Source organism: Talpa europaea (genome assembly GCF_964194135.1).
Source record: "Talpa europaea genome assembly, chromosome: 4".
NCBI classification, from domain to species: Eukaryota; Metazoa; Chordata; class Mammalia; order Eulipotyphla; family Talpidae; genus Talpa; species Talpa europaea.
Window position 1 is genome coordinate 105,121,793 of NC_140070.1, and position 13,289 is coordinate 105,135,081.

The 13,289-nt window shown below is 44.9% G+C and overlaps 1 protein-coding gene across 1 annotated transcript in view; it reads right to left on the reverse strand.

The window, feature by feature from the left end:
* Nucleotides 1-13,289, reverse strand: part of HEG1 (heart development protein with EGF like domains 1) — a gene marked incomplete at its 5' end in the record, with an annotated part of 83,068 nt that overhangs the window by 38,736 nt on the left and 31,043 nt on the right. Inside the window, 5 exons of the mRNA XM_084232685.1 lie at nucleotides 528-1,853; nucleotides 2,488-2,772; nucleotides 5,722-6,072; nucleotides 6,933-7,268; nucleotides 12,741-13,034. Of these exons, the coding sequence (XP_084088811.1) occupies nucleotides 528-1,853; nucleotides 2,488-2,772; nucleotides 5,722-6,072; nucleotides 6,933-7,268; nucleotides 12,741-13,034 (2,592 nt within the window). The remainder of the gene's footprint in view (nucleotides 1-527; nucleotides 1,854-2,487; nucleotides 2,773-5,721; nucleotides 6,073-6,932; nucleotides 7,269-12,740; nucleotides 13,035-13,289) is intronic.

Consider the following 13,289-nt stretch of genomic DNA (forward strand, 5'->3'; position numbering starts at 1 on the left):
GTCGCTGTGGGAAAAAGTTAGTTCATCAGCTTCTCACTGAACTCGGCCCCCACCTGCACTTGTCCACTAGTAACATGATCTTAGGGAGCCTGGGATTTCTCTGAAGAGCCAAATGACCGATTTAGAAACTAAGGGCTCTGAAACTGGGAGCACCACCCACCTGATCACTCCGTATCTCGGGAAGACCTCCTAGAATTTCTTGGCTCAGTTTCCACACCCTCCTGTCCTGCATCACTGCCCAGCTCAAGCCTCAGAAGTATTAAAGGCAGGCTTGTAAAGCCCTTAAAATTGCAGGATAGTACAAGCTACAGTTGTAGTGTGTGCTAATGTCACACATGGTCCTTTTCAGGAAGAAGTATGCAATTCAGAGGTAAGAAAATCAGGTCTACTGCGACACAATTTTATGTTTTATGTGCTTCAACTGGAAGCATTTGTGGTCACAAATCAGACACAGCACTACTGCAAAGATGGCTGCCACACATCCCCAGGCCCATGCAGCACTGTGTGCCAAGACCACTGTGCTCTACCTGAGGCTGGAGACGACAAAGCCACGGGTGACTGTGTGCTGCTCTGAGACCAAGGAGGCGACATTTCAGGCATGGAAACATCTGTGGTTTGGGAAGGAGACGTCCTGAGGAAATGTGAAGCTGGACTGTATTCATCTCCAGTGCCAAGCCCTGTTGTCACGTCTCTTGCTGTTGTAGGTATACTGATCAGGGGGATCAATTGGGTGGTAGCATCTAGATGCTCTGGGTTCCCTCGTGTAGTGGCCGCACCTTCTCTTGAGCTACGTGACACTAGAATTTCAGGACTGGTTGGCAGAGGTGGTTTTCCAGATGTAGCCTGTACTGTGGTGGGGCCAGCCATCGGAGCTGCTGTGCTTGATGGGGGGCTGGCAGTGGGCCCAGGAGGAGGAGAGGTCTTAGGAGCAGAGGTTGTCAAACTTGGATATGTTTGGGCTGAGCTGGTGCTTGTGACTGGAAGGGTGTGCTCAGGAGAGAACTCTGTTAAGGCCGGAGGCAGAGGGATCCCTGAAGTGGAGCTCACTGTTACAGCTTTGGTGGCCTCCGTGGGCAGAGACACTGGGTTTGGTAGCTTTGAATCCGTCATGATTTTCTCATGGTGTGAGCCGCTCTGGTTCGTAGAGCCTGCCGTCTGACTACTGGGGAGCATGGCCACAGATGAGGCCACTGTTGATACACGAACTGAAGTCACAGGCGTGTCCCTGGCCCTGGGCAGAATCACGGTAGAAAGTGACAGTGGCGAGGTTGTTTGGGATATGGACACAGAGGCAGGGGTCGACGTGGTCATGGATACTGGTGAAGGTGGTGGTGAGGATGATAAAGGTGGGGGAGTCCTGGGGGTGGACTGCTGTGGGTGAGTGGCGGCCCTGGTGGATGACAATGATGAGAATGGTTGGTAGGACTGTGACACTGACGGCAGAGGCAACAAGGACCCTGAAGAAGATGAGTTGCCAACCGGTCCAGCATCAGCGTCCAGAAGAACCCAGGTGTCTTCCACATGAACGGTGGGTGTGTAGGATGGAGGGTGGGCCGTGCGCACAACCAGTGACTCTGTGGAAGGTTGAGCATACTCCCCCACGTAGGGTGAGACTTTCTCTCTTCCCACGTGGACCTGAGAAAAGGAAGAATGGTCTGACTGTGAAAAGTTTGAGATCTGAACGGAAGTGGAACTCTCCCTCATGTCTGAGGATGAGCTGTTGTCTGTAATGGACAGTAATGCCCGTTCTCCTTTGGTGAAAGTAGATGAAACGTAGGTGTGGTCTGTGAGGTCGCTGGAAGTCCTCTGCTCAATGTCTGTGCCACTCACTTGATCGCTGCTGACGCCAGTGACTGCAAAGGGAAAAACGAAGGTTAGGCCAAGTAAGAAAGCTCCTGAATGCTTTCAGTGTCCTACCCATGGATGCCAGGGGTAAAATGCTGCTGTGGAGAGGTGAGTGGCAAGCCCTGCCCAGAATTGGGAGGCAGAAAGACTGGAGCCCACCCACCCTCCGTGAGGGGCAGGGGTGGCAGCAATGGAAGTGATTCAAGAGAAGTGGGGTGGGGGGCAGAAGAATAGGGAATAGATACAAATTCCCTCCCCATGCCTTTCTCATAAAGCAAATTGGTATCTGAAAAACATGTAAGACCCCAAATAGAACAAGTGTTATGCCTCAAGAGAAAAGGGCAAAGCCTCCTAATTTTCCATTCTGTGGAATATTTCTTTCCCAGGGGAGTGGCTATAGCCCTTAGTCTCCTTAATTTCCAGCATCCTGGTAGATAACATCACAAATGCCTCAGGCAAGGGTGTTGGGTGTGTAGTGTGTGTGCTTGGTGGGCAGTGGGGGGAGGGGAGGTGGGAGAACTCAGAAAGTTCTCATAAAGAGTTTGTAAAGTGCTTTTCACGTTGACAGGGAGCTTAATCAATCTAGATCTGTGAGCAAATCGACAGAAGAGCCAAAGGAATGTGGAAATATCCTACTGTCACCTCCGAGGACTTGTGAGACGGGCAGGGAGCCTGACACCAGGTGGGCATCACCAGTCACTGTCGTGTCCCCGTGCAGCGTGGCACTCTCTGTTTCTGGGTGGGCCGCAGAGCGCCCCTCTCCCCTGGAAGTCGTGCTCCCATTGGTGAGAGACCGTAGCATGCGCTCTCCGCTTCCAGTGAAAGTAGCTGACGTGTGTGTGCCCAGAGCTCGAGCACCAGAAGTCCCCTTGGGTGTCCGCTCCTCCACATCAGAGCTGGCCCCCAGCTCGGGGCCATCTTCAGTGGCTGCAGGAAGAAAAGGGGGTGGCGGTAAATGCAGGGCAGAGCAGTGGTCTCAGGTATAAGTCTCCCTTCCTGGGGTTTGTCAGCCAGAATGCTTCCCTAGCTCAGTCAGGGTCTTTATCTGAAACTCACAATGTGGAAAACCAACACGTGTGTGTTGTTCTTGTAAACTGTACCAGTGACAGAAACCTCGGGAATCACTGTGGATCAGTGCATCTGTTCAGGTGACCTGGATTTATGGGAATGTTTATTCCCCTTGTGAACAGAATCAATACCATATTTCTGCTTTGTCATAAATAATAAATAGAGTTCATGTCAGGGAAAAATTGGTGGTGGCTGCGAAGTGGTGAATGTAGGCAAAACACTAACAATGCTTTGGGGCTGTAGCTCTTCTAACAAGGCCCAAGAGAGAGGCCCACATTACTCCGAAGACTTTTAACTCCTGGTAGGACTAGTAGTACACGAACCGACACAGGGCCTGTCATTCTTTTAAAATATTAGCTCTTTGCTTTAATACATCACTGAGAAATGGCATTGTGGTCGGAAGATGGAGGTGGGCTTGGCTTTTGTTTTGTCTTGTTTCTTTTTTAATGCATTTATTTATTCCTGTTTTGTTTGTTTGGTGAGTATAGAGTAGGGGCAGTTGAGACACGATGAAATATCTTTTTCTTTCTTGGGTCTATGTTTTATTTTATAAGCTTACATAATCTTAGATTAATATATTAGACTAGCAAATTAACACTTCCTTTCAGAAATGATGGAAATGAGATCTAATTTCTTTTGGTGTAAATTCTTCATAATCTGGTTCTGTGAAACAGTTTCTTTTCCAGGTTTTATTCCTATTCCCTGTTCTTGATACCCTAAGGATAAATCTTGATAGAAAATAGATATCAAGGTAAGTGTTAGGTAAGTATTAGGTAACTGGCAGGAATAAGCATGGCACAGGAATCTCACTGACCTGGAGCAGCACTGAGAAAGTGTAGGATAGGTAAAAGGTATCAGGCTTTTCTGCCCTCCCGCCATTAGTATAAACTAGGGAACCCTGTGGTCCTGAATGCATGCCTGATGGCGGGCACCTGAAGTGGGTACACCTGGGCTGAGAGACTGAGTTTATAAAGGCGGCGTCACGGGGATGCCAGTAGCAGCATGAAGCTGAAAGAGAAGCCGAGAAAGAAGCAGAAGAAGCCAAGAGAGAAGCAGAGAACTCCAGAGAGCCCAGATAAGACTTGCTGGGGGCCGGGAGGCCTACCAGCCTCCCGGCCCCCAGCGCCCCTGCCTGCCTTGTACCTGGTAATCTAAATAAAAAGACCTGCAAAAAGCCACTAAGGACTCTGACTCCTCCTTTACCCAGTCTGCTGGATCATAGAAAACCTGCGCCGTGTATGTTCCTGCCACTACAGAAAGCCAGGGCCCAACAGTGATGATTTAACCCAGACTGAAGGGCTTAAGAGACCCACAAAAAGTCATCCAGGAGAAGCCTGACAGTTGAGTGTGTCTAAGCACTGGTTGCCGAGCAAAGAGAAAAAGACCTGGGGTGGGAAGATTGGAACTCTCTACTCAACAAAATTTAGGCACACAACCACATCAGGCTTATAGACCAAATGAAGTGAAGTCATCACCTGGAACAGTAGGAGTTGCTACACCTGAACCCAGAAAAATGAACAGACCAAGAATTCTGAAAGGCTCACAGGCAGGCTAAGTCAGCTTTGGATGATTCAGAGGAAATGATAATAAGCAGTAGGCTAAGCCATAGTGAGGTGGTTTCAGGAACAAGGCTATCCCTTACCCAACTTTTGGTAACTGAATGCCAAGATCCACTCACACAAAATCAGTTTCCACACAAAACAGCTGAGCATTCACTGCAGCATGAAGGATGCTGGAGAGATGGAAAAGTTCTGAAGCTTACACTCCTGGTCTGAGGAGGCAAAAATTTTGAGCACCTCAATGGTGAGGTTTGAAAATGATTCCTTTTGGGCCTCCCCGGTGGCGCAGCGGTTGAGCACTGGGTTGCAAAGCTGCCCGCAGCCTCTGCAGCGCCAGTTCGATCCCCGGCTGCTCCCTGGCCACCGGAGGAGGGTCCCACATGGCACGCAGACCTCTCCTGCTGCCCGCTGCTCCCCTCAGCAGTGTACTTCGGTCCTTCTGCCTGCTCTGCTCCCTGCTCTGGCTCTGGTGAATTCTCTCACCCTCCCGCGCTTCTGACTGTACCCAGTGCTTGTATGTATAAATAAATAAATAAATCTATCTTTAAAAAAAAAATGAAAATGATTCCTTTCGTTTGGGAGTCAGATAATGTATTTTCCATGCACAGACATAATGGAGCATAGATGTCCTCCCTCACATGTGTGATACTGTTTCATGATAAGTACATGCTTTTCCACATCACATGAGTGGTACTACACACTAGTTAGGGTTAGCAGTTAGGATGCTCGTATGGGGAAATGGAGTCACTATTATCAGTGATAGAGGTAAGAATAGGTAAGAATTTAAACCTTTATAAGTCTAAATGATATTTTAATGCAGTTTTGCTTAGTCATCATATACTTGACATTGATAAAGCTACTGAAAATTGCTTTTTAAAATTACCCAAAAATATAAAAAACAACAAAAGAAAAATTTTCCCAAATTGATAAACTGGACTTCATCAAAATTACCAATTGAGGCAGCTAGGGGGGTAAAGGGTGGCAACAGGGAGTGGATGAATGTGGCAGAGAAGCACCTGAGCTGTGTGTGGGAGAGGCAGGTAGCCACAGCAGCTCCTTGGAGACATACCAGAAAAAAAATCTCTGGGGTATACTGCTATTTCTGTACCAATCCCCTACAAGAATGCAGGAATAATGAAGCGGCCAAGGCTATTTCATCACTGCTAACCTTAATAAGCCACTGGAGATCATAAGCCTGGTGGGCCCCTCTCCCTTCTGTGTGGCCCAGCTCTGTGAAGTGAAAGCTCACGAAAGTGCTCACCACGTGGTGCTGCTGAGAAATCCAGGCTTTCTGAGGAAGATGAAGACAGAAACCGGGCGGATGGTTCAGAGTAACTCCTCTCGTGCAGTGTTGTGTCACTTCCTCTGGACTGTGGGGCAGAAGCTGAGAATTGGGTCAAAACTGAAGCATTCACAACTTCAGGATAGGAAGTAGAGCTTCCTGTCACATCTGTAAATGTTTCGCTCTCCGTCAGGAACCAGGGTGCTGTTCTCTCTCCACCTCTCACTGAAGGGATTGGCCTGGACACTGCCTCTGTCTGCGATGCCCCACTTCTGCTCACCACATCAGAGCTGCTGACAAGCTGACGACCACCCGAAGCTGTAAGGTGCCGGAGAAAACAAGTGATGATGTGAAAGAGATTCCTCCTCAGCTAAGATGGGCGTCTCCTCTAAGGCAAGATTCCCTTGGCAAGAACCTTGTACACTCCTTACTATGTACATGCGATCTGGCATGCATTTTCATATTATAAATAATTATTTTAAAACTGCCAAGTATCTCTAAGATAACAATACTAAAAATAAAAGTGGGTGAAAGGGGAGCTTTTAAACAGCAAGTACAAAGTAGCAGAGTAACTTATAGCGACTTGAGTGTTTTATTCTCTTTCCCCAAAAAAGTGTGATGGGAGTGATTATGTTGTTAATGTCCAACAAACACGAGGTGCTAAATACATTGCTTAATCAGAGCATTTTTCTAAAACAGTAAAGATCGTTTTAACTTCAGAGTATAGCAAACAAAATATCCACTATGGGGAGATAGCAAACCATGAATCTGGGGGACAAATGTTTATCTGCACATGTTATTTGACCAGATGTTCTGTGGATAAAATAACTGAAGCCAAATTTAAAGAGCAGGACAGTGCTTGTTTTGAAGACCATGCAGCTGAATGAAGAGATGAAATCAGTGGTGGGAGTGCTGATACTAGGTCTCAGCTCTGCTGTGAGACAGCTAGAGGACTGTGTGTCATTCCTTAAACTCCCAGGACCTCTGTTTCCTCATCTATCAGAAAGCAGGAGAAATGATGTCTGGCCAGCAAAATTCTCAATGTACTCATAAGGATGAAGAGCAAATTGCAATAATATGCTACACCAGATACAAAGCTTCAAATGATCTTGAAGTGACTCCTTAAGAAAACTCAACAATTTTTAAATGTTCATAAAAGATAGAGATTGAATACTTACTTGGGGAATCATTTTGCCAAAATCCTACCGAGACCTCAGAAGACGTAAGGCCAAATGCATTTTCTGTGGATGGCTTGATGAATTTCCCACCTTCCATATTACCGATGGCTCCACTGTTTCTTCTCAATTCTGCCTCAGAGGGTGAAGAATGGACTGATGCTGAGGCTGCGGCAATTCTGAAGTCCTCAGGGAAACTTTCAGTCTTGTTTAGAGGTTCCATACTGACAGTTTCTGGGACACCATCAGGGAATGCGGTGGCGACATGCACTCCCACTGTCTGCCTGATGGAGGAGCCTTGGAGAGCAGTGGTATTAAACTCTTCCATAATTCTAGATGCTAAAATGGAAGAAAAGATGCTTCAAGACTATGCAGGGTGTTAGGAAAATCAGGACATAGCAAGATGCACATACTGTTTCTTAGCATTTGGTAGATAAATCTAGATAATCTGGACCTATACTGACACATCCAATTGACAGACAACAGTGTAACAACAGTGGCCTAGGCTTTGTTACCACCAGCTGTACCATCCCCCACCACAGGTCACTTATGTTTGGAAAGACTATTAGCCAAATTGCATTTATTAAGTAACAGAGCTTCTAATCAGCAGGAGATATTCATGGTTACCCAACTAATTTGATTTAATTTCATTCAAAAGCAAGCAGGCTTCAGTATTAGAATTAGCCTCATGAGGCACTGGGGACTGACCGTCTCCATATTCCTCCGAGTCCCTAAGAGATTAAGGACTCCAGGCTGGGAACCATTTGTCTATGAAATGGATGGAGACATTGAACAAATGCTAAGCACCTAAGAACTGAAGTACACAGTGCCATGAGTCAAGATGTGTAGTCCGTTCCCCAGGAGTACAGCAACTTGTTGATTTTGTTCTCTTCCACACACAACTTTCCAAAGGACACCCTGAAAACTGACCTCCAGAAGAACACATTAAAATCCTCATTCCATAGGGTGTGGGCATAGGTAGATGGGATTCACCTGGGCTGAGACTGTGCTTTTAAGGGCGGCGTCACGGGACCACCAGTAGAAGCCGAGAAGCAGCAGAATGAACAGATGATCAGAGAAGCAGAGAGAAGGCCAGAGAGCCCAGATAGAGAGGATTTGCTGGGGGCTGGGAGGACTGCCAGCCTCCTGGCCCCCCAGCACCCCTGCCTGCCATATGCCTGGTAAACCCCCCCAAAAAAAAAAAATCCTCATTCCAAACAGGAACAAAGTATAAGAAAGTTTGGTGAACAGGAAGAAATATGATGGGAAAGATCAAGGGTAAGAAAAAAGTGCTTTTTTTCTTTTTAGGACAAAAATATTAATAGCACATATACCTATGTAATGAAAGGCTTCAAGCTGTTGACTATCACCCAGAAATCGGAAGAAAAAATTTCTTACTATAAATGATTCTCTGAAGACTCGATCCTATGTGCAATTGTGACTAAAAGCACAAATAAATATTAAATATAGTTAAAGAGAGAGAGCACGGGAGACAAGAAGATTCCTCTTGCTCTGGTACAAACCACAGAAGCAACTTTATACCTAGAACAAAGCCTACAGCTCTGGTGGCTGGACCTCAGTGAAGATGCCTGCTATCCACAGAACTTGTAATTGAAACAAAGAAAGCGGAAAACCAAACACAGAAATAGAGTCCCTGTCTACATAAGCCCACCCCTACTTAAAAACAAAAGCACAAACACAAAAAAAAAGCTTTTGTGTATAAAAAAGAAAGCCTAATAGAGATATGCCCCAAATTCTAATTCAATGACTTAGTTTCTCAAACCTAACTTCAGTCAAGTTATTGTATATATACACCAAATTTCAGCCTCATCAGAATACCGGATGTTCTTTCAAAACACTTATTCCCAACAACCTGTTTCATCTCATCCATTCAATGTATAGTGCAGCTATATTGATTGAGTCTGGACACCTGTCCAGCAAATCAATGGTCACAGAAATACAATCACAAAAATCAGAAATGCTGAAAGTCACAAAAGGAAAATAGCTGTTTTCTCTGACCCTAAACTTGGTAGAACGTTACTTCATCATCTCATCCTCATCATTAATAGCACTTGCCATTTACCTAGCAATCAGAGTGTGCCAGTACTTTATATGCACCTTTATACATTGTGCTTGGTAAGTAGTTTAGATACATAATCTCATTTAGTTCTCACAATAAAGTTATGGAGCAATGTGAATATTTGTGTAGTGACTATACCTCAATAATAGGAGGAAATGTTTGGTCAAACTAATCTACAATCACTACCAGTAATACTAAATGAGCACCTGCTTAAGACATCCAGGGGGAATTTTCCTTGTGTCTAAAAAATAGGCCAGCACTATTGATTATTTAATAATTATCCTTTCTTGCTCACTTCAGGGAAGAAGCTACCATTCAAAAATGGGAAGACCATGCATTTGGGAGTAGAAACAAGTCCCCTAATTTTTTTATAATAGGAATGTAAAGAATGCTTACCTACCACCTACCTTAGTAAAAATATCTGAGTTACTCTCCCAACACAATGTAACATCCTGGAACATTAGGCATGCCTCAAATGCTCAACCTTAGTTTGACTGCTATCTAGAACTTGCCAAAAACTAGCTGAAGCAGCTGATATTTAAGAAAGATATGCTAAATCTACAATCTTCTGAGTTATTTATGCTCTCCTTCACAAAGCGAAATCACCGCAAAGCAATTTACCCAGACCACATTAGCTCAGCTGCCCACACAAATACTTTCATGAGTTGAGACCCATTATTATACCCTCAACTCCTATTGAAAATCCATCTGATATCACCTTTTAAAGAACAGTAGCACAATTTCCATAAAACAGCATTTGAAGACATTTTCTATTATGATTCTCAGCATTCCTTATATAAATATTCCTCTGAGAATGCACTGCCCGCAAAACACTTATGCTATGGATGAAACTGTGTTCTCACTTCATCTGACAACAATCTCATGTCCCACCCAGTTTCCCTCTGTGCCCTGGTTTCCAGGAAGCTCAGTACTAAATTTAGTGCTCAATTGTAGTTTCTCTCACACAATTCAACATACACATATCTCTTTCCGCCTTCATAAGTGAACTTTTTCCTGTTAGTTGCTCTACTTAATTTTCTCTCCACTGATCAAATAGTACATGCTCGTTATGGATAATAAGGCAAGTGTAGAAAGATGCAAGGTGGCAAGAAAAATCATTTCAACTGGCTTCTAGTCTCTTTTTTAAAGTTCAATTTAGCTGTCTGGGCCTGGACCCCCTTTAAAAAATACATTTATTGGGGGTTCCCCGGTGGCGCAGGGGCTAAAGTCTCAGCACTATCAAGCTATAGCCAGCCACTGCAGCATGAATTTAATCTCTGGCCAGGGAGGTGACCCACATGGCGCAGCAGACCTCTCCTGTCTTGCCCACTGTTCCCCTCAGCAGTGCATTTCAGTAGATCTGCCTGTTCTGCTCCCTACTCTTATCTCTGAATCCTCTCAGCCCCTGAATCTCTGGCCTACACCCCAGTTCTTGTATGCATAAATAAAAATAAATCTTAAAACATGTATAAAAATAAAATAAAATACATTTATTGGCACACAAGCACATACAGTTGTGCTGCATACATGTTTCTGGGTAACAGCAGAGTGAGGTGTGGAAGGAAGCACAGAATCTAAAGAAAGGCTGGATGCATTTTGAATAGCAGATCCTAGAACTACAAAGGATCTTTGGTATTATCCAATCTCTTCATGTTTCAAATTAGGAGCCCCGTTCCCCCTGGCCAGGCTCATGGGGAGGAGCATCACTCATCTGACTGGCCAAAGTGCCAGGACTGTCACTGGGTCACACTGACCAGTGGACGGTGAGGCCAAGAGTCATAAGGGCTCCCCCGCCTCCCTTTTTGCTCCTGTTCCACAGTATGGCCCTCAGAGCCCGCTGACTCAGGGCCTGCCTCTGGCAAGTCCTGCAGCTTTCCCAATACTCTGTCTGAATGTCAGAGGTCCTCTATCCTCTGGTGAGAACAAGATGAAATCCCAAGATTTTTGATTTAAGAAGGTAGGAAGAGCTCTGTTGAGGTCAGCAGATACCAGCCCAGCCTTAAAAAGAAACTTTGTTCATGTCCCCTCTCCAGCCCCACCAGGAGGAGGGGAGCCAGGCAGGCTGGGTCCACACATTCCTGGACACCTGGCTATCCCCCCACTTAACAGCACCCAAAATGCTCCAAAATCTAAGAGGGAGGTGGGATTCCACCTCACACAGAATACTCAGTTCACCAAGAAGGAAGAGTGAAAGATTCAAGGAATTGGAAGGAGAGCATGTAACTCCACAATTTAAAAGTAAAAGGTGGTTCTAAAAGGATGAATGCTCAAAGAATTTGAAGGCCAATTTTTTTTTTTAACTGCTGAAAAATACAGGTGACTATAGAGTCAAGTCCAATAAAGTTGGAAACAGAAGCTGATTTTCAAATGTAATACCATAGTGAGCTGAATTTAAATTATAAATATTAAATGATGCTGACCAGAATCAAAGTGTAGCTTCCTAGAAAATGTTTCCTTTCCACCATTTAGAGAAGCTGGTTATAAATCACTGAACCACAAAACTTTGGAGCTGGAAAGTACTGAAAGTATTGCAGCATTTACCCAATCTAACCCATGTTTAAGAATAAACTTTAAAAGCAATCTCCTAGAAACATAAATCATAAATTGTATCCATACCCAGTCAGCAGGAAACTGTATACAGAGTATATGGAAGAGGAATTGCTGCCTTAAATAGGCATTACGAAAAGGACCTCTGGGTTCAGTTTTTGCTTTCATGACATAAACCCAAACTCCTAGCCTTGCAAAGTACTTCTAAAAAACCTCTGACCTAAAAAAATTTTGAAATGGCAATTTCTGAAGCAGCATAACCTCTATTTCCCAAGAATATTCTAATCCTTCCTGCTCTGCTTCCCTATGGCAGGGGGCTGAGAAAGCATGCAACACGCAGCCTCTGAAAAAAGAAGGTGGGCAGGACTTTTAACATTCTCTTAGACAGGTGCTAGATGAGCTGTGTGATACTTGGGCACACACTAAGCCCCACTACTATCAACAGCACCTTGTTTTGGGGCAGTGGGGGACCCAAGAGAATATACATAGCATGTGCCCTCAAGAGGAATCCAGCCTATCTGGGTAGATGGGTATTAGGTGACTCGTGTGACAAGGTGAACTGCACAGAGGATCAGAGTTGAAGAAAAGCTTTGTGAAGATGGAGTAGCTGAGTGAAATTTAACTGCTGGCTGGAAACTGGAATGGTGAGAACTCCCCACTGCAGTTCCTAATACATACTTTGCAAACATCTATATTGCATCGTGTTTTTTTAAATGATGCTTAGAAAATGTGTACCTCTGTTATCTTTGCCACTGAGGGAACACTTGGGCAATAATGAAGAAATACAGATCTGACCCCTAGTGGAATGACATAATGCTCACCATTTCATTCACCTAGTCGAGGCCTCCAGTGAAGACTCAACCCAACACCTGGTCTTTGTTGTACATGTGTGCATGGGAGAGGAGGGGAAAAGTAGGGTTGGTGGACAGAAAGGCCCAGAGTAGCCACCAGATCAACTATTATTGTCCTCCTTATACAGTTTAAGTAAACTTCTAAATATTTTAAAGATGAATTTAATACTGAATAAAAATATGCAAATTCTACTTTTACCCCAAATGCTTAATGTCTCTTCCCGAGCACCTGGAACCAGCTAACAGGCTAACATATGGAACCAGCTAACAACACACATGCATTTATTTCTATTTGGGATGACTTCAGAGTTATTCTGGGTCAGTAGTACTCACAAGAGGCATGGTCGGAGTCAGGGGAGGAAGTCCTGGAAAAATAGGCCCAGGAGCGCTCTGTTCGCAAGGAGTTGCTCTTCCTGGAGACTGTGGTCTCTTCTCCCATCTCCAAAGCAGGAGCAGAGGACTGGCTCACAACCGAAGTGGCAGCCACATGGGTGTGCGAGGTCGCTTCTTCTGGGAGCCCCATCCCCCGCACCAGGGTTCCCTGGGGTGTCCTGCTCTCCTCTTGAGAAGGGATAGTTCTACCTTCTGATCCTGAACTGCTGGATGGCAGGCGAGGCCTTCCCAAAGCTAAAAGTAGAGGGCAAGAGTGAAAATCCCACCAGCAGGCCTCCAAACATCTGAGTAACCATTTCACGGGCTCAACTGTGACTTGGATAAAATACGGACATGAGAAGAAATTAGGAGCAAGTATTCATCCTATGAAAAATCAACTCCTGAATGAGAGAGGACAATCTAAGAGAAAGACTGCCTTTAGATTCCATAAAGATTTTTCATTTGTGGTAAAATTCTCATAAAAGGAACACACTGAGGCTCAGGACAGGA